General features: G+C 38.6%; 3 protein-coding genes and 1 long non-coding RNA gene across 6 annotated transcripts in view; 2 read left to right on the top strand and 2 right to left on the bottom strand.

Moving 5' to 3' along the window:
* Positions 1-498: 498 nt before the first annotated feature.
* Positions 499-4,703, bottom strand: LOC149108021 (testis-specific serine/threonine-protein kinase 4-like). 2 transcript variants are annotated; one of them, XM_089295593.1, is made up of 3 exons: positions 3,862-4,703; positions 3,501-3,625; positions 499-2,397 (listed from the first exon to the last, which is right to left on the bottom strand). In XM_089295593.1, exon 3 carries the CDS (start codon positions 2,381-2,383, stop codon positions 1,259-1,261), a length of 1,125 nt encoding a protein of 374 aa, XP_089151719.1. In that variant the 5' UTR covers positions 2,384-2,397; positions 3,501-3,625; positions 3,862-4,703; the 3' UTR covers positions 499-1,258. The 2 variants fall into 2 exon arrangements, with proteins under 2 accessions (XP_089151719.1, XP_089151718.1); XM_089295592.1 differs by having other exon boundaries at positions 3,501-4,703.
* A 984-nt stretch (positions 4,704-5,687) lies between these two features.
* Positions 5,688-15,235, bottom strand: LOC149108020 (uncharacterized). The gene is made up of 14 exons (XM_089295619.1): positions 14,018-15,235; positions 13,306-13,543; positions 13,035-13,143; positions 12,654-12,757; positions 12,132-12,247; positions 11,752-11,825; positions 11,375-11,652; positions 10,959-11,110; positions 10,692-10,776; positions 9,372-9,583; positions 8,780-8,872; positions 8,079-8,295; positions 7,748-7,834; positions 5,688-7,473 (listed from the first exon to the last, which is right to left on the bottom strand). Exons 1-14 carry the CDS (start codon positions 15,038-15,040, stop codon positions 5,849-5,851), a joined length of 4,413 nt encoding a protein of 1,470 aa, XP_089151745.1. The 5' UTR covers positions 15,041-15,235; the 3' UTR covers positions 5,688-5,848.
* A 963-nt stretch (positions 15,236-16,198) lies between these two features.
* Positions 16,199-27,500, top strand: part of LOC110059150 (uncharacterized) — a 27,120-nt gene continuing 15,818 nt past the window's right edge. The window contains exons 1-8 of one of the 2 annotated variants that reach the window (XM_089295566.1): positions 16,199-16,319; positions 19,757-19,795; positions 21,016-21,169; positions 23,964-24,157; positions 24,356-24,646; positions 25,288-25,483; positions 25,898-26,508; positions 27,119-27,250. In XM_089295566.1, coding sequence (XP_089151692.1) covers positions 16,238-16,319; positions 19,757-19,795; positions 21,016-21,169; positions 23,964-24,157; positions 24,356-24,646; positions 25,288-25,483; positions 25,898-26,508; positions 27,119-27,250 — 1,699 coding nt within the window. In that variant the 5' untranslated portion in view covers positions 16,199-16,237. Of the gene's footprint in view, positions 16,320-19,756; positions 19,796-21,015; positions 21,170-23,963; positions 24,647-25,287; positions 25,484-25,897; positions 26,509-27,118; positions 27,251-27,500 lie in introns of both variants that reach the window. The other variant, XM_089295565.1, reaches the window with a different exon arrangement.
* LOC149108019 (uncharacterized) lies at positions 21,178-23,854 on the top strand. The gene is made up of 2 exons (XR_016209029.1): positions 21,178-23,061; positions 23,261-23,854. It is a non-coding gene; the product is annotated as an uncharacterized LOC149108019 (long non-coding RNA).

The following is a 27,500-nucleotide window of genomic DNA, read 5'->3' as shown; positions in this document are numbered from 1 at the left end:
ATTCGCACTGTCATTGTAAATTACCGTAGTCACTATATATGAATAAAATCATCTTTAGCAATGTATGAAATGACCCTCATATCAAAGGAAAACTATTATTTAATATCATTTCCCTTTTGATGCATTTCAAACTCCATATCTTTCAAAAGCTCTCATTATGTCATCTACTGCTACGCCTTTCGTATAAAATGAGAAATGATATATACTCGAACGCCTATTTCGGGGATCTGTAAGTTTCTTGTCAAAAATCGACACTATCAGCTTAATATTTAGTTAATTGATTTCTCTAAATGTTTACCTAGATGCTTACTGTTTACTTATCCCCTGAGAACACTTCTCGTTCTATAAGGAACCATAATTTTAGCACAAATTAGCCCTACACGCCTATCAAGAATGCCGCCATCTTGGATTTACCTATGAAGCAATGCGAATGACACCGATGGTTGTTTTTTAGTTTTTCATGTAATCTTGACACAAATTTCTACTTCTAACACATGACGAGCTTTGCCCTCCGAAAAAAAATATGCAAATTAGGCTAAGAAGGAGAAATTCTCCTCCATGGCTTATCATTAACTGACAGAGAACACCGTATTTAACACGTTTACTACGCTCTTGGTGTCCCCTAGGAATTTCCAGTAATTACTTTTTTCGCACTTATCGGCGGTCAAATGCATGCCGAAAGAAACACGAACCAATTTAATTAAGTATCTCATGACATGAAAACAAATGGTTTCCAGACATCAACACGCGTGGCTGTAACTGTATGTTGCGAGGAGAAATTTGGTCACGTTTGTCTTCGCGGCGTTGGTGTCACTGGATAAAACTCTCATAAACCACGTATTATTTACTCTCTAAAAACACTTTTAATAATTAGTTAATGCCGCTGTTCCTCGGAGACATATACAACTAGTGGTATTAAAAGCATGTCGCTCTCTGATAAAAAAGAATATATATCTTTACAAGTCGAATTCTAAATAACCGGAAACAGTACTTTCATTGCTCATCGAAAAAACTTAATAGTAACGTGATGATTCTCTATTCGCAACACTAAACTGAAAGCACAGTTTTTGAAGAGAAACACAGATAATCCGTAAATATCACTATTCCAGCGGTAACATTTTCAATATGAGGTTCTTCATCTAAAAAGGAAAACGTGAACTAACGAGGGCACTATAAGACATATTTACAAAATTACTTCATACTGGCCTGTTTAACTATTTGAGAACGACTGAGTTTCTTTACTTCAATTGACAAATCTTTAAAGGACGCTAAGCAGTTCCTTTAACGAGGGACGCTGTTCAGGATCATCGTTTAAAGCCGATTTGGCCATCTTAATTGATCGAGCAGTTGCTGTGGGTAGCAAATCCAGTACAGCAAGGGCGATTCTTCCAAATGAAAATGTGTCTGATTTATAGCTTTGCATCCCAGTTCCACACACGATTTCGGGCGCAATATGAGGGTAGCGCTTCTGGTACTCCTCTCTTTTGGAAATTGTTACAGCCACCGCAGGCTTTGTATCAGACGCAAAGCGTGCTTTACCAAAATCTATAATTACCGGGTTTACTGACCCGTTCTCTCGTTCCTCGAGCAGGACGTTGTTCGCTTTCAAATCGTTGTGCAGGATACCGCACGAATGTATGTGCATGAGCGCTTCGATGATTTTTGTTAACACACCGAGCCAACCAGGTTTGTCCAGATAATTTTTTTTTCTAGTGGCACTGGACAAGGTCAGGCTTCTATGTTTTCGGCCATGAAACTTTGTAATAAACCGAAGCGGCTCGCTCTTAGTTATTACACCAAATAGCAAAGGCACGCCACTGTGATCTCCGAGGTAGCTGATCATTCTCGCTTCCTGGCGTACTTCTTTTTTCAGGTCGTTAGTGCTCCACTTTTTCACAGACTTGAACTCTTTTACAGCCACAAGCAGATCTCGGTAATAAGCGAGATAACAGTTTCCAAATGTTCCTGATCCAAGAAATTTTTCTGTCCGCACGACTAACGAGGGATTGATCTCTTTAACGTGGTGTTGGACGTCGACTCGTCTTCGCGGCGGGTTAGCAGGTTCGCCACGTTTCTGCTCCGCTACTTCTCGCACAGACGTTACTACTCGATCTTTTTTTCTACCAATAGTTCCTGAGTTACCGGCGATGGCTGCCGCTGTTTTCATGGTTTTTTCTTCAACCTTCTGCTCCGCTACTTCTCGCACAGACCTAACCACTTGTTCTTCCTTTTTGCCAATAGTTGCCGAGTTGCCGGCGATGGCTGCCGCTGCTTTCAAAGCTTTTTCTTGAGCCTTCTTTTGTCTCCACCTTTTCTTTGCTTCTTTCCGAATTTTCTTCAACTTTTCTGGATCTTTGATCGTTTTCCGTTTGTTTCGAGCCATTAAGGATGAATACGCTAAAAATTTACGAAGCAATAAGTGGAAGAACCGGTTATTTGCAAGATGAAAAACTATTCACAGCTATCGTTGAAAAATTGATTTCACGGGCGATCTTTCCAAAGTGAGAGACGGAAAGCGTTTGGCAAGTACGTGTAATGGATATTAAATGTATACGATTGGTGGAGCAAAAAGAACTCAGGAAGCAGCTATATTTGCCGGAAAACCATCCCCTATTTCACACACTATTCAGCTATTCACCGATTGATCATTGTTGAAAGAGCTTTGTTCCATCACAGCAAGCCTATGTGTAAATAAGTTAATGAAAAGCATGATGAAAAGCTATTACAAGGTTTTTAAGTCGCAGAGATTCTCACCATTCTTGCAAACATGGCTGTTTCTGTGGCTGTTTTTAAAACGCGCTACGATTTGTCCGTCCGAATTTAATACCACTACTGCGTTATTTCGACACAGAAAGGCAAAAAATCATATCGATGCGCATTCGGTGACATTTCTGCCGTTTTACAATGGTCAGGAGGTCATACGGCTACCTTCAAGGATTAGAAGAGGGTGAAGGTCTTCAAGCTACAAACAGGGGATAAGTGGCATTGTGGACAGTATTAATTCCTGTCTACCGGTACATCCAAAGGCCGCCGGTAAGTATGCTTGCATTTACTTCCCCTCTGTTTCTCCAATCTTTACAACGGAATCGCAAAATTTCTGTGGCAATGGAGTGACTACGTTTTACTATCATTATCTTACTTCTCTTGACTGAGAAACTTCCAAACTAGCGAATAGGATTGAAGCGGTAAATTGTTTTGTTCTCAAGAACCAATGATGTTACCAGAGAAAATGATGAAATTAGCGTTGTACAATATCTATATTTGTTTAAGGGAAATGGAGTCGCGTTGAAAGGTACTATGTACTGGAAGAGTACGTCCAAATTTTGTTAGCTAACATGCCAAATGCATTTATAACAGCGGCAGAGAAAAGAGGCACCTACGTCCCCCCGTTTGGAGGGAAAAGTTCAATGTGTTCCAATACAGAGACCACGACCTGAATGATACTGTAACCTGCCCTCGGTCAACAAAGTGCCATTCCTTTAAACCTTAAGAAGACTTACCTGCGAAACAAGGAGGTAGAGGAAAGACACGAACCGCAAAATGCTAGAGAAGCACTAGAGGCAGCCAAAGAGAGAGCAAGACGTGGGACGGCCAACTTTTCGTCCAGTTCAAATGGTTGTCGGACCTGGTGAAGGAAGAGCAACCAGAGAGTTTGGGGTCATCTGGTGGCATGAACTGTTTTCGAGCAATAACCACGGAAAGTTGACACTCAGATTTTATGTTTCGAAAGTGCAAGTTTGATTGAAAATACCTATCCAGAAAGGAGCAGTCTCCTTCTACCGGATTCCACACAATTTAAGATTAAGGGAACATTTGTCTGTCAAAAATAAAACTTTAAGTATATACCAACAGCTCTCATACCTCATAAGTACTCTTGCTAACAACAGCCAACTTTGCATTGCTTTGCGACCTAAAAGAGTTGCCACATTATTAAAATGACTGAAATGGACACAAAATGTTAAATTATAAAACTAAAGAGTGCTGCATGTAACAGGTTCTGACCAGGAGAGACAGAACTGAGGAAAGAAAATAAAATAATAGTAATAATAACAGATAACAACAGCCCCAAAACCAGGACTGACTACCCAAGAGAGACAGAACTGGGGAAAGAAAATAAAATAATAAAATAAAATAAAAGTTCTGTTCTTCAGATAACAACAGCCCCAAAACCAGGACTGACTACCCAAGAGAGACAGAACTGGATAAAAAAAATAATAATAATAATAAAATAAAATAAAAGTTGTGTTCTTCAGATAACAACAGCCCAAAAACCAGGACTGACTACCCAAGAGAGACAGAACTGGATAAAAAAAAATAAAATAATAAAATAAAATAAAAGTTGTGTTCTTCAGATAACAACAGCCCAAAAACCAGGACTGACTACCCAAGAGAGACAGAACTGGGTAAAAAAAATAAAATAAAATAAAGAAAAGTTCTGTTCTTCAGATAACAACAGCCCATGCAAATGGGACTGACTACCCAAGAGAGACAGAACTGGGTAAAAAAAATAAAATAAAATAAAGAAAAGTTCTGTTCTTCAGATAACAACAGCCCATGCAAATGGGACTGACTACCCAAGAGAGACAGAACTGGGTAAAAAAAATAAAATAAAATAAAGAAAAGTTCTGTTCTTCAGATAACAACAGCCCATGCAAATGGGACTGACTACCCAAGAGAGACAGAATTGGGTTAAAAGAAATGATGATGATGATGATGATAGTGATGATGATGATGATGCCCTTAAATAACAACAGCCCAAGTATAAAAAACTGCTCGATAGAAACAATACAGAGTAAGAAATCACAATATTGTTATAAATTAAACAAACAGAACATTAAATGTTTGTGAAAGGGAAAGCAGAAAAAAACTATCATACCTCCTTCTGTTTGGGTCTATTATGCCAGGTATTCCAGGCTTCAATTCTGACATCTCTTATAAAAAGGCCTTGGTATCCTCTTATCAGGTTAATGGTTTGAAGTGATTGTCGGATGTTATAAATAGGTCCACTTCAGACCAGGGCATATAGAATTCCAACTGATTAAAATCTGTCTGAAATTTACTCAAAGGCATTTAAGAAAGGATGGTCCGTTTTAGTCTGGCCTCTACCTTTCAATTGATTTAGTATATCAAGAAACTGTATCTTTCACTGGATTTGCTTCAAACAGGTCACTGAGGCACACAAGCCACCTCACCACGACAAGGTACGGACCATGAGGTGGAAAAACAGTGGGGGGATAAGGAAAAAACAAAAACAGGTCTTTGTCTTCAGATAACAACAGCCCAAACAGGACTGACTACCCAAGAGAGACAGAACTGGGTCCAAAAAAAAAAAAATAAACAAAAAAAATAATAATAAAACAATAATAATAATAATAATAATAATAATAACAATAGAATTAAAAATAAATGAATACTAAAATGAGGTAAAAGTTCTGTTCTTCAGATAACAACAGCCCAAACAGGACTGACTACCCAAGAGAGACAGAACTGGGTCAAAATAAATGAAAGAAATGAGTATCAATAAAAAAGAAAAGAAAAAATAAAATAAAATCATCAAAAAAATTAACAAAAGTTAATAAATAATTAAAAACTAAGCAAATAATAATAAAATAAAATAAAAGTTCTGTTCTTCAGATAACAACAGACCAAATAGGACTGACTACCCAAGAGAGACAGAACTAGGTGAAAATAAAAGTTCTGTTCTTCAGATAACAACAGTCTAAATAGGACTGACTACCCAAGAGAGGCAGAACTAGCTAAATGAAGATTTTCTGCCTTCAAATAACCAGAGTCTACATGTGACTGGCTAGCCAAGACAGGAAGAATAGTAGTGTAGGACACCTTGGTTCTATGGAGTACTCCAGTCAAGGATCTGCAACATTAAAGTTTTCCTGTGTTGATCCATATCAGAAAATCTCCACAGGAAGTTGTTGATGCATGAAGACCCATTCTGAATCATATCCCTTGCAGCCATGATCACACCAATCCCACAGCTTCCAATGCCGATCATTTTTGAGTTAACCGGTGCCTGAGATGGCATACCAAAGCGCCGAAACCTTGGATAGTTTTTCCAAAACCTTGTTTGAAAAAGTGGATGGTGTGGGTACATTTCAGAGAGTAACTCTAATGACAACTTGACTGATGGAAGGGACATGGTAGGAACTGCTGACTGCAGGCCATCATCAAAGTACATCTCTTTCTGGGCTAAATCAACAAAGATTAAGCCCCAATGGTTAGGCATGTAAACTGGCACTAGAATTTGCTGCAAATCATCGATGTTTGAGAGGTGCTTTGTTGTTTCATTTAATTGCAGCTGCTGGAAATTCTTGTCGTTGCAGCTCATCCAATCATAAAATTCTGTGGGAAAGTACACAGTGTCATTCTTACCATTTTCTCTGGCGTCATCCAAAAACTTACCGATGCATATATCAATGACAAAGCTATCGATATATCGTTCCTCAACAAGATCAGAAAATGACGTGGAATCCAATCCCTTCTTACCGTACTTTAGTATTGGGTGGTTTGTTGGATGATGCCAAAGGGCATCTTGTAATCGTACAAGATCTTCAGGTGAGCATTTCATTTTTGAAAGCCAGTTAGCTTCTGCAGACACTTTGCGAGTAGTGTCAGCTAGTGTGCAGAAGCGTTTTAGGATACAGAGGGCACTCTCAGAAAACTGACCCTTGCCTTCAATGTCAATACCAGTAGGATTCATGCCTGCTTTTTTAGCATCAAGCAGAACTTTCTGAGCCTTCTGGATGTCACTTTTACAGGGACGCTCTGTTAATGAGAAGGGATCTGCATTCGAGGTTTTACCATAAACTGGCTGGAGTGCCAAGGGAAATTTTGATGTCAGAGGTGGAAGTAAACTGTGTAGAGCAGCTTCTTCACCTCTTGTGCTAGCTTTGGCCATAGCAACTTGCAAGGCAGTTTGCTGTGACAGGATGGTCTCACCTTGATCCTCAATGACAACTGCAGCTTTTAGTTGAGGAGATGAATGAGAAGTGACAGACTCCAAGTTACATTTAGCTGGTTCAGATTCTGGAATGAGTATTGGGGCTGGCTCATTCAGCATGGCAGAATCTAAATCCAAGTTGGTAGCTATTGGGTGACACTTACCAGAAAGATCTTGCAGTGGGGTTGGCTCAGTCAGCATGTCAGTATCTGAAACCAAGGTGGTAGCTACTGGGTGACACTTACCAGAAAGATCTTGTGGTGGCTGTGGACTGATGTGGACACCATACTGACTTTCCCAGTGATCATGGCAGTATTCTAAAATACTGGATGTCACTGTGTCCTCAACCCTCGTGCCATGGTCTTTATCATAGCAGTATGTAAGGAAGTCACTTCCAAACATTTGCTCAAATAAATTATTGATTACTTGAACCCAAGTTTTCATAGCTCCTGTCCAAGATCTCATTTCATGACCAGCACTTTTCCAGCCACATCCACGGTAGGTAAATGTTTTCTTTCCTAAGAATGAAAAAAAAAAACAAAAAACAAAAGAAAAGATAGTGCTTGAGGGAGTGAAAACCATACCTGTTTCGAATTAACATTGCATGCTAGCAAATGCTAATGTTACACAATTATGTCACAAACTTTGCATTAAGATATACGTGTAATTAAATTCAGTGTTTATTTACTTGGTTTCCTTTTATCTCCATGTGTAAAATGCACACAAGGAGTTAATCTATTGATGTAGTATTACAAAATATCCATGGCACATAATTCGGTTTTTAATACTTACTGGCCATAATGCAATTTTCAGCTTGTTGGAATGAATATCTCAACGACAGCAGCATGGTTGCATACCAATGCGTGAGAATTTGATTCACTATAGGAAGAGAAAATGTTTTCAAACCCAATTTATTTGATATTACAACTTATTTTACTTTCATTTAAACTTGATTCTATATCATTATGGCCTCAACAGACACTCTAGGGAGTATTGAGAAATAAAAGTGACTGAAACTAGTGTGACTGGACTATAATAAGTAAAATAACTATAATTAATACTGATAACAGTTATGATAATGACGACAAGGATGATGATAATAATACAGTATCTTGTAACTCACATGACTGGCCAGGTCCAGATGAATCATGATTTGTTGCCTTAGAATACAATTGTCTGTGTAGCTTGTGAGAAGCCTCAAATCCTTGGCCAGAATATTTATAGAAGGACCTAAAGTGCCGTAGGAGCATAGCAATGTGATCTATGACAAGGTGCCCATAATCACCAGTGCCAAGGTGTAGTCCAAATAGCATTTTCAACAAAAAGCCCCACTCCTTGCACTAGAGAGTATAGCAAAAGAAAACAAGAATGTAATAAGAAATTAAATTATCAAAGATGGGTAACCCTCTCTACCTGTAAAATTTTTAACTGTATACACAATAATTTTGACACTACAGAAAAGCATGTAGTTTTTGACAGTAACATACAGCTTTAGCATTCCAGTGTAGAAAAGCTATGGTTGAAATTATTTTCTATCAGCCTATTAACCTTGTTGGATTTAGTAAGAGTAACTGATCATTCCTGAATATTTCTGCACAAACCAGTTTCATACCTGTCAAGTCTAGATGCAATGCTTAAAACAAAAATGGACTTAAACCACTGTATGTATTGAATAACTTAGTTCATAAAGGTGATATCCTACCATTTTCAGTTAATTCAAACAAACTCAAGAAAAGTTTAAGCAAGTGTGTATATGGACCAAGGGCTATGGCCACAACAGCTTCGTAAGAGAATAATAATTGTTTTCAATATAAAAAATAATACCTTCACATCATGGATATCAATCAATTGCTCTTCATGGTCTTCGAACACTCTGTCACGCATTGTGTGGGCAATTTCCCTCCAATCACAGCAAACCTGACAAGTATTACATGGTAATAGATGTCCAACAGTAGCAATTAAATAATGAAAGAATGAAGGATGCGAATGCAACCATAACACTACTGGAAAAATGACATGAAAAAATTTCAGCTGAGTATTACGTCCACTGAACATATAGGGCCCAACCCACACACGACCGCTCTCATGTGGCTTTGACAGCTCAGTTGGTAGAGCATTGCAACAGTAATGCAAAGGTCATGGTTTCGAATCCCATTTAGAGCCTGAAATTTTTTCAGCTAATTTTTCCAGTAGTGTTATGGCTGTATTCGCATCCTTCATTCTTTCATCAGTTAAGTATTAGTCAAATAAAGTTACAACTGCTGCAGTTAAACTTCACAAATAAAACTGCTAATCTTTCAGTTGACAATGTTGGTTATTGAACAACACTGATTTTCCAGTCAGGCATTTTTATAAGTGAATGACTCAATTGAGTGTATGCAACCTACTTGCATGTCAAAGTTAGCTACAAGTTTACCTTGACAAAAAATTCAATTTGAAGTTGGGCTGCATAATTTGCGAAGGGATCAGTGTGGTCTTCCATGAGTTTTTTCTTCTTCCCTCTTTTCCTCTTCTTGGGTAGGGGTTCCTCATTGCCACACTGTTCTTCCAGCTCCAGGAATCTTTCTTCGACTTCTTTTTGTCTTTTAATCCAGTTCTCCTTTAGGTTCTCCAAGAACACTTTAAGTTCTTACAGCCAAAAACAGAAAGAATCCAACAGATTGTCAGTGTAAGCATTTAATGGGAATATAATGGACCAATTTGTTGTAGTCTGGAGCAACCCAAGGTTTCCCTGATTATGTTTGTTTCCAGCCATTCATAGCCTTGGGTTGAGAGACAGATGACTTTATGTGGGTAAAGGTTCTTGCATAAAGGATTTACATCAAAATTACAATGTGTGAAATTTACTTTAAATAATTATAATAATAATAACTTTATTTAAGTGTCAAATGTATTTAGCACTATTAAATGTGCTAATTGGGGCCACTGTAAATAAATAAACAAATATTTCAAATGTAACATAAACTACAGTCCAAACTCTGGTTGCGACCACCTCTCGTAAGCAATCACCTCTCCTCAGCGACCAGTTTTCCAAAATACCAAAAGTTTCCAAGTCAAATCGGTATATTTGAAACCTCTTTTTAGTGAGTGCGACTACTTTTAGAGCTAAAAGTTTGAAATTTTCCTTTGTTTTTAACCTCCGGTAAGCAACCATTTGACAGATAGTAGAGCATAAATTGGATAAGGTGTTGTAGCATTATCTCAATTTCTCAATGGGAAGAACCAGATGTTTTTCTCGAAATTGACTTTCACATGAATAAAACATTGCATCGGCATTCGTTCATGGGTTAAGTCTCGGCAGTTATCATATTCTAATGAGGAAAACTTTTGACCCATTATGGTCTAAGCTCTCATAAGCGACCACCTACCATAAGCGACCACCTAGGCTTCACATTTTGGGTGGTGGCTTACAGGAGGTTCAACTATATTAAGAATCCCAACTGGTAAGGAAACCTTAAAATAATAGTTTCCCAGGGTAAACAAACATCAAATAGGTAGGAGTAATCCAAGACATAGGTGGTCAAGCATGAGGGAAATTCAATTTGATTACAAATGAAATGAGAAACTTGAAAATTTAGGCAAAGAAGCCTTGACTGAACTGTAGCTCCATTAAGAACAATTTCAGATCTTGAGAAAGTTATGAATATTGAATAGGCTGATGAGTAAATAAAAAATTATTAAGTGAACAATTTATAAATATAGTAAGCTAATGAGCTTCGTTGAGATGTCCTTTCACCTTTTGTGTCATCGAGGTCAATTGTTTCTTGCCGCACACCATAGTCTCTTACAAAGGTTCCCCGGTCGAGTATCTCATCTACAAACTACAAATAAGGACATTGTTAATTACATTGTAAGTTTTTATTGTAAAACATAATTATTTATTCTCTTACAAGTCATCTCAACCCAACCTGAAATTATGTGTATTAAAAAGGATATAAAGCATTAAATTCTGCTCAGTAACGTAAGATATTTAAAATCTTGCTACATGTATGAGTTAACCCACCGATATCCTCTGTTCAAAAAAGGTGACATAGTTTAGCAGAACGTCTCTTGCAGCTCCAGAACATTCCTCATAGTAATGGGCAACTTTCTCAAGGAGGAGTGACCTTGCTACAATTTCTTCAAAGTTTTTAAGAACTTCTCTCTCCATCGAACCTGATAAAGAATTTACCTTGACTTTAAATACCGACCACCAAACTTGCATCAGTGTCATAAAATGGCACAAGTATGTATACTACTCCATGACCTTCACATTGCAATCGGAGTGAAAATTGAAAAAGTTGTTTCCTAAGACTGTATGCAATTATGTTCACAAAGTTATAAATTATGTTCACTCTGTAAATGGGTTCATTCATTTGGCATATTCCTGACAGCATTACATTGGTGATGAACAATAGATTAAAGGACTGATGACAGTACCTGAAAAAGATGCAACATGTATATTTTGTCTCTCTATTGCTGTTTGTTGTCCTTTCCGTTCTTTAACTGTTACTCTAGGAAAACCTCTACAGTTTTCAGGCCCATAATCAGACAAGGCACCATTCAACTTGTCCAGGGTTCCAACTCGATAGGCAAACAAACCCAATGAGCCTAGAAGCTGCTCACAATTTCGCATCTCACAATGTAGAGAGCAAAGATTTATGCTGCTCAAGTCTTCCTCCAGAAGAAAATTGAGATCATCCCGAAGGCCTGTACCCCTGAAAAAGAGCAAAAATACACACTCAGTGGCTTACGTTGAACCTGGAAATTTCCATTATTTTATATTTACCAGTCAGTTGTGCTCACAACACCCTCACCTTCCAATGTTAGCTTTTGATCTTAAACAATCCAGGCATGTCTCATCCACAGCAACTCCATGGCAAGTGCAAGCCTAAAATAAAGTTATGGACAATAGAAATATTGACCTCATTTAGAATGCTGGAAAAAACATAAAATTTTTCCACAAAGAGCTAAAGAGCTACTAGATAATGATATCTATTTTCCTTGTCTTAACATTCAGTGTTTACTAGGATTGCAAAAATAAAAGTATTTTATTGATGATAATAGTACTAATTTATAACTGACATGATTGATACAGATAGACACTGAACCCTATACTAAAATGCAGTTTACAATTCAAGTAAGTGTTAATTAATGCAGTTACCATCAAACTACATGTAAATATATAAAACCTTACCCTTATTGCATCACAAAATGCACAACACTGCACTCCATAGCCCTTGCCACCAAGGAGGAAATCCTCATCGTCTTTTTTGTTTAGGAGAAGCAGCAAAGCCTTGTAGTCCAGAGTCACTTAAGGTCGTATAAGGGGAAACAATTCATAACACATGCTAATGAGGCAAAACAATATCCAAGGACCATTTCACATACTGTATAAGTTTGTCCAATTTCCTTATGAACCAGTGGTATTAATGTTGATATAACCCTATTTAATGGCAGGATTGTTATGATATTTAGAACAACAGCAAAATGTTACTAAAGGTACTGAACAGTGCCATAAATATTAAGGTAATTATCAAACAGTATTTGCCATCACTTTTTTTGCACAATTAATTGATCCCTGTAAAAAATTATGAGATAGCTTTAACTTAGTTTTTCTCCCAAATAAACACAAATAATGTCCCATTAAATAAATAACAGCATTTCAAAATTCATTCCCTTTCTCATCAGTCTGGTTTAAATCACTATTTACATGTACCTGTGAAAGAGATGTTGTACTTTTTTCCATCCACAACAATGCCATGTTTTTTTATCACATTCTTCTGGCAATTAAGATTTCTAATCAATTGCTTTAGATTTGCCCTAATATAAGAATAGGGACAAAAATAAAAAATGTTAAACGTCACCTTAATTGAAAGAAGGTAATAAACAGAAAAAAATGTATTCATCACAAAATTCAACTAAAGCTGCTCATGAAAGAAAGGGAACTCTTTTTATCTAGAGTTTCTACTACATCTTAAATAACTGACTGAGAAATACATGTATAAATGTTTCTTTTCTTTACAGCAACATCTCAATGCCTACTTTCTTATCCAAATGCAAAAAATTGTTCATGATTGCACAATCAGTAGTCACTGACCTATTCTCTTTACAATTCCCTATAGCAATAGGGTAGACTGACAAGGCGCTCTCAGAACTTTTATTGGCAAAGTCAATGGGGGCCAGACCAACAGCCACTTGATTTTTCCCTTGAAAACAAAATACCAAAAATAAATAGTTTTATTACCAACTATTCATAACATATTATTATTAACCCATAGAATGACACAATCTTATCAAAAATACTGCAGTAGATACTGTTAGGCAGACAAATGAAACACCCAGTTAAAATATGTTACTGATACACTCACCACCAAGAGGACGGCCATCAAGTTTAACATTGAATTCCAGGTCCTCAGTGTCACAACAATGAAGGCGCTGTTCTCGTATGGCCCAGACAAGAACAGATTGTAGGTCCACATCGCATGCTTCAAAGTCAGCATCATTGACTCTACCAATTTTCAGCGTTTTCCGCACAACAGAAAATACTAACTTCTTTACAGCCTTGATTTCATTTTTTGAAAGAAGTAAAGGTGTATCACTGGATCGCTAAGGATAAATAGAAGGAAACTATTAATGGAGGCATAAATTTAACTCTTATATACAGTCATCTCTTATCAAGTCAAGTTGGTCGTGCTTCCCTCTCAGCCAATCAGATGCAAAAAAAAAACCAATTGCGATTTGGCATATGTGATTTGGTCACTTGTGTTTCCTTGCTTCTAGCTAGTTCCTTATGCTATTACGATATTTGATTTGTTGTCTTTGGCGATCACTCTGAGTAAAATTGAAATGCTCAATACATTGTGAAACTGATAAATTATACTAGACACACATTTTTTATTGGGAAGTAGCCTTGATAAAAGTAATGATGGTAATTTATTTTTTGGAGAATATATAACCATTATATTGAGCAAATCAACAATGAATGAAAAGCAGCAGCATGCAAACAAAACTAAGAACAATAAATAGAAAAGGGAACAAAAGCTTTTCATGTCACTCATCATTACCCAGAAGTGCACTCACCCCGGTCTTTCCAAGTTGGGTCAAATTGAGCAGCGTCTGCCATGCTGAATCAGGCAACTTTGTGTGCAGCTTGAAATACAACAGCACCCAATCCGAAACTCTCATGCTCTGGAAAACACGAGCGTGTGTTTCTGAGGACAGAAGCTCAGAAAAGCCTTTCTTCGACCCCTTTGAGTCCATTACAATATTTATGACCTCCGAGATGTGGTTTCTCACGTTTTCTCTCTGAGCATCATCACCATAAATAAAACTGTTTCCTAGAACGCAAGCAATTGATTCTTTATATTTTTCAGAGACGTCACTGATTGAATCTAGCACTTCCTTGCACTTGGCTACAACTTGTCGTTTTCTGGTCGTCGATCCGAGGTCTGGGCTGCATTTTGTCTCCTCGATCGAACTGCAGCACGATGATGGTGAACGAGAGTTGACAGGAGTCGAACAGCATGTTGGCTCTGAAGAAGAAAAATCACTTAAACTCGTTTCAAGATCAACAACCTGACCCTGAAGGTTTTTTAGTTTGAGTTCTAGGAATTCAATTGACCGTGATTTTTCCGCCAGTTCTGCTTGGAGTTCCTCAGAGGCTTGAATAACTGGGCACGCTTTCCCGCCAAAAGCGAAGTCCATGGCATCGCGGTGCTCCATGTCCAAGGCGATGGAGTTTAGGAGATTTACAATCGGCGTGAATACAGCTGAATTCAGAAAGCCACTAGCTGAACGACCGCTTTGACGTAGTAGTCCGGCAATTAAACCAAAGGTCGAAGCGACATATACTGTATTTGGCGTTCTTCGGAAGTCGCTTGAATACGCCGATTTGGCGGGCTGAAGTTCCCGCGGAGCCACACTTCGAAGCTCGTTTGGAAATGACTCAAAAATTTCATTCCTGGCGAAATCCTTCGGGTAACCTCGACAAACTTCTTTGGTAAGGACATACCAATGCTTTCGAGGGTCAAGCGACGAACTTGTAACCCTTGAAAGACTGGAAACGTTAAACGTGGAGGAGGACGACGGTTCGTCTCCCACCATATCGATGCTTCAAGTGAGTTACAAATCAAAAACATGATGCTTTTGAAACTTGAAAGTCCCGCCAAAGTAGAATATTACCCAGTTAGTAAGAAATTACCTTTGACACACAATAGCGATCACAAGCAAGTACACAAATCCTCTGCAGACATCCGAAAACAATAGCCAGGACACAAGCGAGGTACTGGAAACTAACCGTTTGCGTTACACGCAAGTTATGTGACCGACGACACCGAGTTTACCTATGCTTAACGCACGCTTTAACAAATTTTAGCTGATTAAAGAAAACGAACAAAGAAACGAAGCCTATCTCCATGTCGTTCAAACTTAGTTTCATAACGTCACTTCTTCTTTTACTGTCACTATTTTTAGTTTCCTCTGCCGTTGACTAAATTCGGCGAATCCAAAAACAGCAAGCGTTCAATAAAAGTGCTCAGCAATCAGAGAACCGCAAGTAAAAAGTCGGTTCGATTTCACATCTTCACTTGTTGCATATTTGCGAAAGAAAATTGCCAAAGTCTTTTCGTGTTTAAATTAAGACTCGCGCGTGGATTGTGGCGTCTGGTTTATTTTGTTGCATGACAGGATCAAAAAAAGATAATTAATTTCGGCCGTGTGATAACTGAGATCTCTCGCCTCACTGTGACAAGCCAAGGTTTCATTTTACGCATCCTGCTGAGAATTTTTTTCTTGGGCAAAGCTCCTCATGACTTCGAGGAGAAATAAAGATGTTTTCTTTTTTTTTCAAATATCTAAAGTACTGATAAAACGATCGTGACCATATGTTTAGAGGATCTTCTTCTGAGCCTCGTTTCCATGCTGAAGCTATTTTTTTTGCGAAATTTTAAATTGAGAAATCTCACACAAAGCTACTCATTCAGAAAGGTTATCATACAAATTTGAAAACAACTCATGCAGTAGTATCAGCTGATAACCCTTAGGTTTTGTCCTTAGGTTTGGTACCGAAAAGTGGTCTGGCCCATGGACTATATGATCCTATTCACTTTGACTGAATGATATCCTTCCGGTTTAAAGAACGTTCACTTATCGCGGAAATCTAACTGGTAAATCACGTATCACAGGCTTGTAAGATAGAAAATCACGCGCCATGCACGTTATGATGTCCTGTCCCGCGTCACGCAGCTAATTTGGTCTCAATGACTCATCGCTACTAATTACGCGATCACGCGTCACGTATGCATGCATGTACAAGCTCAAGCGTTAGCAACAATGGATTGGAGAAAGCAGCTTCGTATTTTCAAAGTGTGGCTTGTAACAAATGGTAAGTTTTTAAACATAAGTGTTTTTGTCTGGAGGATGGCTACAATCTGACAAACATTTTCATGTCTAAGTGTTCTACCTGCTCGCGCATTGGCAACTAACACGTCTTGCTCCAGATGACAAACTAAGTGGTGCAAAAATTGTGTTTCGAAATGTAATTTTCTTGCCAATTACCACTCAAAAAGGGAACCATGTGAACAGACACGTAAGCTTTATCATTACCCAAAACCATGTTTAATTTAAAAGCGTCTAATTCAGGGCAGATCTTGTGTTAGCATGCAGTTTGATAACCTTTAGTGCAAATAGTCAGTTGTGGCGTGACATTACTTTTTTTTACAGTATCGATCCTTGCAAGGATAGCTGATTATGATCTGTTAATAGCAAATACTTATGGTTTATGTGGTGGAAATACTTCGAAACATCTTACATGTAATTGAGCATGCATATTAACAAAGTTGATCAAAGTACAGTATGCGCTTGCTGAACAATTAACACAATACAACACTAATACATTCAAATTATTTATATTCAAATTTGAAAGAAGACAAATTTGGGATACACTAAAAAACGTTCCACTTGGTATACAATGATCAGTTCGCTTTCAAGAGTAACTAAGACGACGGCAACATTCAATACCGACATGTTTGCTGACGTGGGTTTTTATCCTAAGTGCAGTCCATCTGCAGTAGCCTCGACGTCTGAATCAGTAGGCCGGAAATATAAAATCTTTAGGAATTTGAAGCCACAGTGCTAACTTATATCTTAAGGATTGTTCCGCATTCACAGATTTCTAATGAACCTAACTGTGTTTATCACAACGATGTTCAGTTGAAAATTCGGTCACATTGTATTGATCGATGTAACATGCTTGATGAACAATCAAATCTTATAGTGATACAGAACGACAATAACAGTATGATCCTATGTAATGCATATTAAAGCCGCGATTAAAGAGAAAACTGAAAAATATCTCTTACCAACGGGATCAGTGTGGATAGTGAAAATTGTTACTTATAGATATGTCTCACGCTTAAATAAAATGTGCGTGTTCCTTGTTCCAACGGTCGTTATTGAATCTGGCCAAGCAAATTAAAAGTTCGCTAAATGTCAATGCAGTCTAAAACATGAATTATTAAGCGATATCCAAATTATCTCTAGCGCGTGGCGTCAAATCCGTCTTATGACTAGTTAAATCTTACATATTTAGCAATGAAATTGATAAAGATACGCAACGAGTCAATCCGGAAAATATTCAATAGGTATTTAGTTATGACTTGTCGGCATCTTTCCCAAATGTTTTCGCTTTGAAAAAGTTTGGTAACGCAGGAATGTCGCTTGAGAAATCAGACAACAGTCACCACGTTAAGACACTTCCGGCAAGTTACTATAAACAGGACGCTCTATTGTAAAGGGTTATGGAAAGCATATTATCACTCGTTTGACTGGCTTAAACTGAAACTGAAAACTACAGAAAAACGCGAAGGTCATCAATGATTATTTCAGATGTTTAGATAGGCACTTTTTATGGATGACTTATCCATAATTGCTTCAGTCACGAAACCTTGATGCAATGTTGAATATTTAACAATTATTCCACGTGCGAGCGTAGCGCCGAGCTGGCTATAAACATCTCATATCCAACAAGCTTGAGTGGAATAATTGTTTTATGAAAAACGCCCCCAAAATATAGAAAACTAGGCTAAAATAAAAAAACGTAAAGGCCCCCCCAAATCAGACACGTACGCTTATCATATCTAAATCCTCTTCACAGACACGTTGAAAACGCCAAGAAGCGGCCGTTATCTTGTTAACAAGGGCACACTGCTACGCTACTCACTGGCCGCGGCCGCACTAGAGAGTTTACCGGGTTATTTCTAATTAATTAATTACGGTTAACCGGGTTATCGAAAAATAATAATAATAAATAATAATAATCACTCCCATCGTGACCCTAAAATCGTGATGCGGTCGCTAATTTCGGCTGTTCATGGAACTTAAGCCGGGTTTACGGTTACCATGGAAATAATTGACGAACAATAGATTTTTTAACCGGGTTAGGTTAATTTTAAACCACCTTTTTTCCGTGCTTTAACCCAGGTTAGTGGTCTCTTATCAGCAGTCTGATCAGCGCTGCACGTAAGCGAGTGTTTCTTTTTGCCATGAATGGCGACAGAATACAACAAAGGGCGTGAAAAGAGTCGAAGCTCATTCGAAAATGCTCTCTAAAAAAGTCATGCATGGCAGGATTCCTATGGATTTCCCCAAACCATCGCTGGTCTCTCGGATATACCCAGCCTCGAGGACGATTCGACGGCGATGGAGAACACTCTGAAGTCTACGCGAAATTGACATCAAGTTTGAAGAAACTGCCTTAGAAATTTGCGTAGTGCGCATTAGAAGGAAGAGGGACTGCCTTAGCCGTGAGTGGAGAGAAAGGAAACGAAAACAAAGAAAAAAATCGAGAATATAACAACAGACTGAACAGGGTCCTCGAAGTCTGCCATTTTGTTGGTTTATCTGATGACGTCAATTGAGTTTAACTCACTTTATAACCCATTTCAGTGCTCCCGCTCATAAAATATAACCCCGTTATTTTATTATAACCAACCTTTAACCGAGTTAAGTTGTTTACAATTTTTAACCAGGTTTCTAAAAAATAAACCCAGTTAACTCTCTTAGTGCGGCCGCAGCCACTATCTATCACAGAATAGATAGTAGGTAGAGTAGCCAATCAGAGAACGGCATTCGTGATAGAACGCTAGTAGATTTATTCTAATTAACAATTAGACCCGTGGCCCTTGAGGGCGAAGGGTCTAATTGTTTTAGTATCACCCAACTAGTCGGGCAGAAAAGGCAATAATAAAGTTGGCAAATGCAAGTTGAAGAAATATTTATGTGGGAATAAAACGAAAGAAAGCGTCACGCTCGATTGCGCCAATTTCGCCATTCGAGGACTATTACTAATAGTCCTCTAGTAGCGTAGCCAATTAAAATGCAGGATTTGCATTAGCCCACTAGTTGGGTGATACTAATCTGTGATAGATAACGAGATGCATAGCAGTGTGCCCTTCTTAACAAAATGACGGCCGCTTCTGGGCGTTTTCAAAGTGTCTATGAAGAGGATTTAGATAAATTTTTGAAAGACTAGTAGATTTACACTAAAGCAATTAAATTAGTCGCCATCGATTTCTATGCGTGATAGTTGACTCCTCAACTATTACGCGATAGAAATTTCGAGCTCATAATCGAGCGAGCGCTGGTCCTATCTAATTCCTATTGAGCCATCAAGGTAGAAATCTCTATATACACACGGTCGTGCGTATATGACCTGTGCAGTTTCATACTAGCCCTAATAAAGTAGCCGTCAATCAAAATCCTGAGGTGATATATGAACTGACAGCAACATTTATTGATTGTTTGTGTTTTCTACCGTTCTAGTTTTATTCAGGTTTGTCCTGGTGACCAATGCAGAGCATAGTAAGTGTATATATCTTGTTATAAATACGTGTTATTGTTTTGTGCATCTTATTTGACATACAGCTGTTTCGACAAAGGTTGCCCAACAAAAAGTGTAAAAGCGTGCGCGTCAATGCCGATTGGTATTATGGGTAGTAAGAGTTTGGCGTTGCCTGATTGAGGTTTACAGTGTTGAGCAAGAAGGAAGGAGAAATTATGAATACACGGGTTTGTGCTGTTTCCTTCTGCACGCTGAAACACCTTGAGCTTCAATCATGCAACCGTAAAACCACCATTGCCTGTAATAACTTTCGACATTGTCACGTAAGCTTCTCCTCGTTTGTAAGACAACCTTTCTCGAAATAGCTGTACATTAACGCAATCAATCTTAGCCTGTAGAAATTGTTAAGGGAGTCTATAGTTGGCATAAGGGCGATGGCAGAGGGGAGAGGGGAGGAGGATGGATAAATAAGAAATATAAAAATATATACATACATATATGGTCGTTGTCCCATATACGTTTTGGATTGTTTACATCATTTTAATTTGAATTTTTGTATACAGAAAAAGTACGAGTTGTCGGTAGATTTTTGATAATTATGCATAGGTGATATAATATTGCAATTATGATATTACGAGATTATTTAATCTAATTTGTTGCAGGTTCGCCTACCAATTTCAACCCTTTAATTAGAGTTTGACAGACTTAATGCAAAGCTTAGATGGAATCTTTAATAACAGACGCTGTGTGTCAAACGTTGTTCTTCGCCACATGCCATGCCTCCCGCTCATCTCATACCAATTCATCCTTTATACTCCTTTAACGATGTTTAATGGCGATTTAGGAAAAACAAGTGGAAAAAGTAGAAACGTTGAGGGCAAAACATCAAAACATGAAAAAATTCAATGCTCAAGGCGAAATACGATTACCTTATTGTTGTGCAATGTCATTTCACGTCATGGCATGTCAGGTCTTATGTTTACGTTTTACAGTATTTAAGAAGCGGTATTACATGCACAGAGGACTATAATTTTAATCAGCTGCGTACGGTACAAGAGGTCATGTTATCTAGTTAGGTTATTTTCAGTCATTTGTACTCCTTTACACCATTACACCCTTTAACGATGAGACAACGACCATTGCCCAGTACGTAGCTTTAATGGTGTACCCTAACAATGTCCATTCCAGTCATGAGCTAAATAGTTCTTTCTTCCTTTCTTCCTTTCTTCCTTTCTTCAAGGCTGTTCAACAGCTTTAAATAAGACCTTTGGCCAAATAGAGTTCACTACTACAAGCTACCATGATGTTCGATGTAACTGGAAGATACACAGTGCTGGTATCAGTGAAGCCGTTGCATTCATCTCAGTTCAAGAATTAAATCTTGACTATTGCAGGTATGGTGAAGTAAGGCGAGTGACACTTTGACTGTACCGTCAGTTCAATGTAACAAGAAGCATTTTGAAGGTTATAGACCCGAACAAACATTGTCACACTACTAAGGTTATTAAGTAACTTTAACATGTATGACTGACAAAATTACTTTATTGTGATTGGCTGAGAGCAGGCAAAGTTATTGTTAGTTTTAAATTTACACTGCAGCGCGTGTTCGTACTTTTTCACAGCCAGATAATTTATGATTTTCTTATGAAAGCTCGAGCATTTAGAGATTTACACTACTCGCGATATTTGAAAATTATTTCAAATTATTATTCTCTTAAGGGTGCGTAAGATTTGCAGAGGATTCTCAAATATCAATAAGGACTAACGAAAACCAAGAAAAATAAATGTTAGAATAAGTTACTCAGTTTCAGAACATCAACCGTTATGAGAGCTGTCCGCCAATCCACCGTAACTATCAAACATTAATCAAGTATATAATATATATATTTAGCCAAGCCCAATTGCAAAAACAACCACGAAAAGAGTATGTAATTGTTCAGCATGTGGTTTCAGTTTTAACAAACTGACGAGACGATTGTGCAAGGAATATGTCGGAACGCCGGGGGTTAATTAGCGCCATAATTTTGCCTTTGCACGTACTCCCTCCTTCTCCCCCAAAGTAATAACCGAGCTTGAGCCCGCGATCCAATGGTAAAACCAGTCCCTGGTCCGCGGTCGACTTCAGAAAAACGCAAACTCGCGTGAGCCTGCGAAACCTGAGTCCGCGATATGGTCACGTGATACTGGTCAGCGTACAGCTTGTTTTGACAGCTGTCAATTAACGATAACATGGATACTCAAAATCAACGAATGTAGCCTGCGAAGTAGGTGTATGAAGGGGAGGGGGTGCGGGAGGAGGAAGAGAATTCGGGAAAAAAAGAACGGAAGAGTGGGAGGGGAGGGGGGAGAGGAAAAGGAACGCCTGCTATAAAGACCCTATTGGTTCATTTCTGCGGTCGTTGGCGGCCGCAAAATTCTGATTGGTCAATCGGACAAAAGGACGGGTTTGTGAAGTAATGCGAAAACAACCAAAATGGCGGCCGAAGTGGATATGCGAGCGACAGCTTTGGCTGATTTGAACGTCGTCACTCGTAGTGAATTCAAGTTAAAACCGGAGCAAGAAGTTGCAGTAAAATCTCATCTAGATGGAAAAGATATATTAGCGGTGTTGCCCACAGGATACGGCAATAGCCTCATATATCAAATGTTTGTTCGCGCCAAAGACTTTGAACTGAATGGTAAAGCAACGATTCTGGTGATTTAAATCTTCATCGACTCTTGCGCTGCATACAGCTTGCTCATTAAAACTGTACAGTTCAGCTGCATTTCTTATTTTGCGACCACAAGATCTACAGACCCGCTCTGAAAAGTTTCCGTCTCTCGTTAGTGGAAACCCAATCAAGCCGCAATACTCAGCTAAAATCGGCCCGACACTTTCTTCTCTGCCCGACGGCGAAACTAGATTTTCAAATGACGCTCTTCCTCCTCCAGAGTAAAGGTTACTCCACAAAATCTGCAGCTGCTGTTTTTTTTGAATGTCTATCTTTGGTTTTCTTCCTCTTTTACAAACCTTTGTGGGAGTTGCTGACATTACACGGCCTGAAGAGTTTCTCACAATGTTCGCTGCTATGAATATTTTTTCACGCCTTCCCACGTAAAGTCAGTCATGCAGAAAGTCGCGCGCCTTATTCTGATTTGTCATTGAACTGACAGCTCTGTCAATCCGATTACCGTAAAACAGTAGGCGGAGATGCGAAAGAAGCAACGTTTGTAGCAGGCGTTCCCTTCCCCGAATTCTCTTCGAACTTTAATCATGGGCACAGATTGATCCAACAGTTTTATTTAGGTTAGTTTAATAATAAATAATAATAAATAAACAATAGTCTCTATTTTGCGCGAAAAACATGCTCGGATATTGGTCCGCGGACATCTGTTCTGAGAAGCACACAGTTTTCCGAGAGCGTAGCTCGAGTAAAACTGTGAGATTTGAGGAACAGGTAATGTCCAATGACAAAAATCCGAGTATATTTTCCTGCCAAATGGAGGCTATTGTGTTTATTATCCTTCAAATATTTTTCGCAACACGGTTTTGAAAATTGGGGAATAATCTCGGATATTCCTCAGTTTTAGCTGGGGAATATTCGGTCACGTGACGCGTTTAGACCAATCGCGCGCGAGCGAAAATATTTGATGGATTATGACAACGAATATTTAAAGAGGATGACCCATCAGTGTATTCAACACTGTTGTCAGAGGGGTCTTGTAAGAGAAACTATAGTGAAAATAAGGTAAAAAAGGGTAAAAAAGGCGTGCAAAATTAGTGAAAATGTTCACGCTTATGCTAAATAGAAATCTTGAAGTTATGGATCTAAATTCGAGTGGTAGTTCATTAAAAATCTCGGCTCCTTGAAGTCATATTTGTTCTCCAAAGTGAGAGAAACGTACAACAAAAAGTTCTAAAATTGGTTTAACAGGTGAGAAACGTTGGGTAAGAAATCTCATATTCGATATTTTAGTATGATATCGTAATATATCACTTGTCGTTTGTATTTTGATTCACGCCGAAGGCTAGGCAAAATACTGAACAATTCTAGAACAATACAGAGCGATACTGTTAAATGAAGAAAACAAACAAACAACTGAACAATACTGGTCACTAAAATCTTTAGAATTGGAAGATATATAAATGTATTAAACTTTCACCCATATCTAAGATATCTTTTACTTTCTTGTCTCCGTATAACTCAGCGAATTTGTCAAGATCATTGATGGAAATGGCACGGAAGTTCTCCACCACCTTGGTTGTGAGTCATTTGCTCCAGAAATTCTAGCAGATGTTCAGTTTGGTCTTTCAAATAACATCTCCATTCAAGTATATACACAAAGCTATGGCAATAGCATCAAAATAAAGTACGCCATTTTGAAAGAGGGTCTCGCGTCAGGTACGTTAGCTGTTACTGTTGCAGGCCTACTCTTAAGGGTACTGCTACTGATAAGGATATTTCTGCTGCTGCCCTTACCTAACCTTACCTTGCTAATCCCACAGCCGCATTTAAGCCTTCTTCTGCTGGTCATCGGTTGGTGCCAATTCTGTTCTTCTAATTCTGATTTTTACTCGTGTCAAATATATCTACTCCTAGCTATACCGGTTCTGGGATGGTATGGGACAATCTTTAACCTCGCGTCCACCAACTTTAACCTTCAATGGACAAAGCTCTATTCAGTCGTCAACCAGTATGCAAAGTTTTACATAGTTGAAGTAAAATGTGTCCAAGGCACTGTACTGACCTTAGAAACTGTTCCTGGGAACACTACAAGTACAGTGATTGAAAGACTGAAGCCCTCTACCAAGTATCGCGTGGGTGTATTTGGCATTGATAGCGTTGGACAACCATACAAGAGCTTGGAAAGTGTTACTACTACTAAGGAAGGTAAGAGACAATAAATCAACTAAGTGGTTGTTACTATTATCGCATTATGTAGGTTGCTCAGGAAGATTGTTAGTTTATCAATCTGAACATTTTGTATTTATGAGCGCACATATGTGACAAAATCCAAAAAAAAAGACATACCCACAAATAACTGAAGATAGCCCGACGCATTTTTACCCCCTGATAGAAGATTGTCACATCACGCATCCACGTGAACGTCAATGGAGGGCCCTTAACCACTGTTTTTAACCACTGTTTTCACAACAAAGCAGAGTTCCCGGAGAGAAAGTCAAAATGAATGCTAGTAAGTCCAAAAAAAAAAAAAAAAGGTCTGACCATGTGAAGGTGCCAAAAAAGATTTATTCTTCTCTTGATTTAGATGGTTAGTTATCAGACGACCCAGTTCCTGAGCCATGTCACCACACCAGACTTTACGTTAACCTTTTTCAAGTTATTTAGTGGTAACTTCTTGGGCAATAACAAGACTTCTCTCTCACATTCTCCCTTTATAGTCAAGAGTATAAATGGTTAACTGCAAACTGAATCGGCCAATTCCGCTTTCGTAATTCAACGAACACAGACATTACATAAAATAAATTAGTTTTCAGAACTTACTTAACTTATTTGTTCTTTGAATTAAGTATTTTGCGGCTTCCGACCAAGTACGAGTCGAATTGTGGGTGGTACAGTTGCACCTATCAACAGCTGGCCATGGCAGGCAATGGTGACAGACGAGTATGGAGATCATTTTTGTGGCGGTTCATTAGTGGATCCTTATTGGGTAGTGACAGCAGCTCATTGTATGACTGGACGTACTCAATCTGATGTTAAGATAAGGTAGTTGAATTTTACTTAGTTCTTAACACGATGCCAAGATTCAATAACACGAAAATTATTATACAGGAAATAGTAACGATTACTGTGGAGAGAGAAAGTGCTGGAGGAGGAGTTTGAGTGGAGGAAAAGGAGGGGGGATAAGTAGAAATAGAGGAAAGAGGAGAAGAAGAAGGAGTTAGAGAAATATATAATTGAAAAAAACAAACAAATTGAAAAATCTGATTGTCTGATAGTTTCATCACCAAATTCGAATATAGCGACAAATAATAACTGGCCTTTTAGTTAAAGCAGAAGAGTTAAATAATTTGAAAAGCCAAAATTTATGAAATAATTTAAAAAAAAAAACACTTTTTCAGTCCAAAATGGACTCAACAACTCCAACTAACTGAAATATTCGTTAAATGCGTCTTTCAGATTAGGAGCCCATTATAGGACATATGGAAGCGTTGGAACAGAACAAGATATTGACGTTGCAAAAATCATCGTGCATGAGAATTACGAAAGTCCTTATCATTATAGCAATGATATCGCCTTAATCAATCTCGCGAGCCCTGCTGAACTGGGAGAAGGCGTCGGGCTTGTTTGTTTGCCAGACACTGGTCATCAGCTTCCCTTTAACGACCTTAACAAGAGGTGCTGGATAACTGGTTGGGGACATTTATCACTTTGGGGGTCCTCTCCAAACACACTAAGGCAAGCATCTTTGCCATTAGTGTCAAAACAACGTTGCGAGAGTGCCTATCCTGGCGAAATCGACGATTCCATGCTCTGTGCTGGTCTAGATGAAGGAGGTATTGATACTTGTCAGGGTGATAGTGGTGGGCCCTTGGTGTGCGAGTTTAATGGTACGTGGTACCTCGAGGGAGTCACCAGCTGGGGATATGGATGTGCCGAACCCGGAAACTACGGGGTATACGCTAAAGTTCGAGCCTTGACATCGTGGCTATCAACAAACATGTACACAGTTGTTGCACCTAGTGCATCACCACAAAACCCGTCATTACCACAATCGTCTGCTACAATAGGTAAGCGTAATATGGAATAATATAGATGTCAAATATTTATTAACCGCGCAACCATGGGTTGACCGCCATTCTGGCTTCGTTCGTGTTTTTGTTTTCGTGTCGGTGACCAGAACCAAGCCTCCACTCGGCCGACTTAGTCTCCTAGCCTCGATCAAACTTTGAACCACGCAGCATTTAATGTTTCATACAGTAGAACTATCATGCAAACATGGGCAAGAAGAGCCAAGTCTTTTCGTGGTGACACTGCGAAGGTTTGAAAAGATCTGTACTGCATGATATTAACGTGTGGACATTTTCACAATATGGACATGTGGATATTCAAACGTAGAAACGTGCGTTTGTTTTACAGAGTGAAATGGTTTTGGTGTATAGAAGCATTTAGACAGTCGTCGTGGAAATTATATATTTGCTATTGCTTTATGACTTCTTTGTTACAGATTTTGACCGTAGCTAATTTACACAATTATGAATGCATTTTGTTTGAGCAAAAATGTTTACACCTTCGAAAAGAGGCAATGAACTGTATTGTTGCATACGGTGGCCTTGAAACACGACCATGCATCTGCTATCACACAACTCAAGTACAGCAGTAAACATGTAACCATTGCAGGCTGGTGTAATTTCGACCACGGTTTGTGTTCTGGATGGAATCAATCGTCCTCGGATGATTTTGATTGGACGCTGGCCTCTGGCTCGACGCCTTCCTCTTCTACAGGTCCAACCCAGGGTCAAGGGGGTTCAGGTTCGACTAGTTTCTTTGTTTAATTTTCTTAATATTATCTATCCATTAAAATCATTCCCTTTCATTCCCTGACGATGCCGTAGAACGGCGAAAGCCTGGAATTAAAATATAGTACATCAGCTCAAGGCCTCAATTGAATCACTATAGTTATCCACTCCGAAATGCTACTGAAGGACAACTTCAAACGTACACTTACACAGAGTAAAACGGTTTCTCGACGTATGGTGACGTTGTAGGAATTAAGTTGTTA

The sequence above is a fragment of the Orbicella faveolata genome, unplaced genomic scaffold (genome assembly GCF_042242905.1).
Source record: "Orbicella faveolata isolate gen_17 unplaced genomic scaffold, um_ofav_v1 contig_26, whole genome shotgun sequence".
In the NCBI taxonomy this organism is placed as follows: domain Eukaryota; kingdom Metazoa; phylum Cnidaria; class Anthozoa; order Scleractinia; family Merulinidae; genus Orbicella; species Orbicella faveolata.
This window is presented reverse-complemented; position numbering and strand designations above follow the sequence as displayed.

Excerpts from the sequence above, each read along its gene's own strand:
- LOC149108021 (XM_089295592.1), bottom strand. The coding sequence starts at position 2,383 with ATGGCTCGAAACAAACGGAAAACGATCAAAGATCCAGAAAAGTTGAAG.
- LOC149108020 (XM_089295619.1), bottom strand. The coding sequence starts at position 15,040 with ATGGTGGGAGACGAACCGTCGTCCTCCTCCACGTTTAACGTTTCCAGT. Across the intron at positions 13,544-14,017 it reads CCCAACTTGGAAAGACCGGG|CGATCCAGTGATACACCTTT; the intron begins GTGAGTGCACTT and ends ATTTATCCTTAG. Across the intron at positions 11,111-11,374 it reads ACATGTTGCATCTTTTTCAG|GTTCGATGGAGAGAGAAGTT; the intron begins GTACTGTCATCA and ends ATTCTTTATCAG.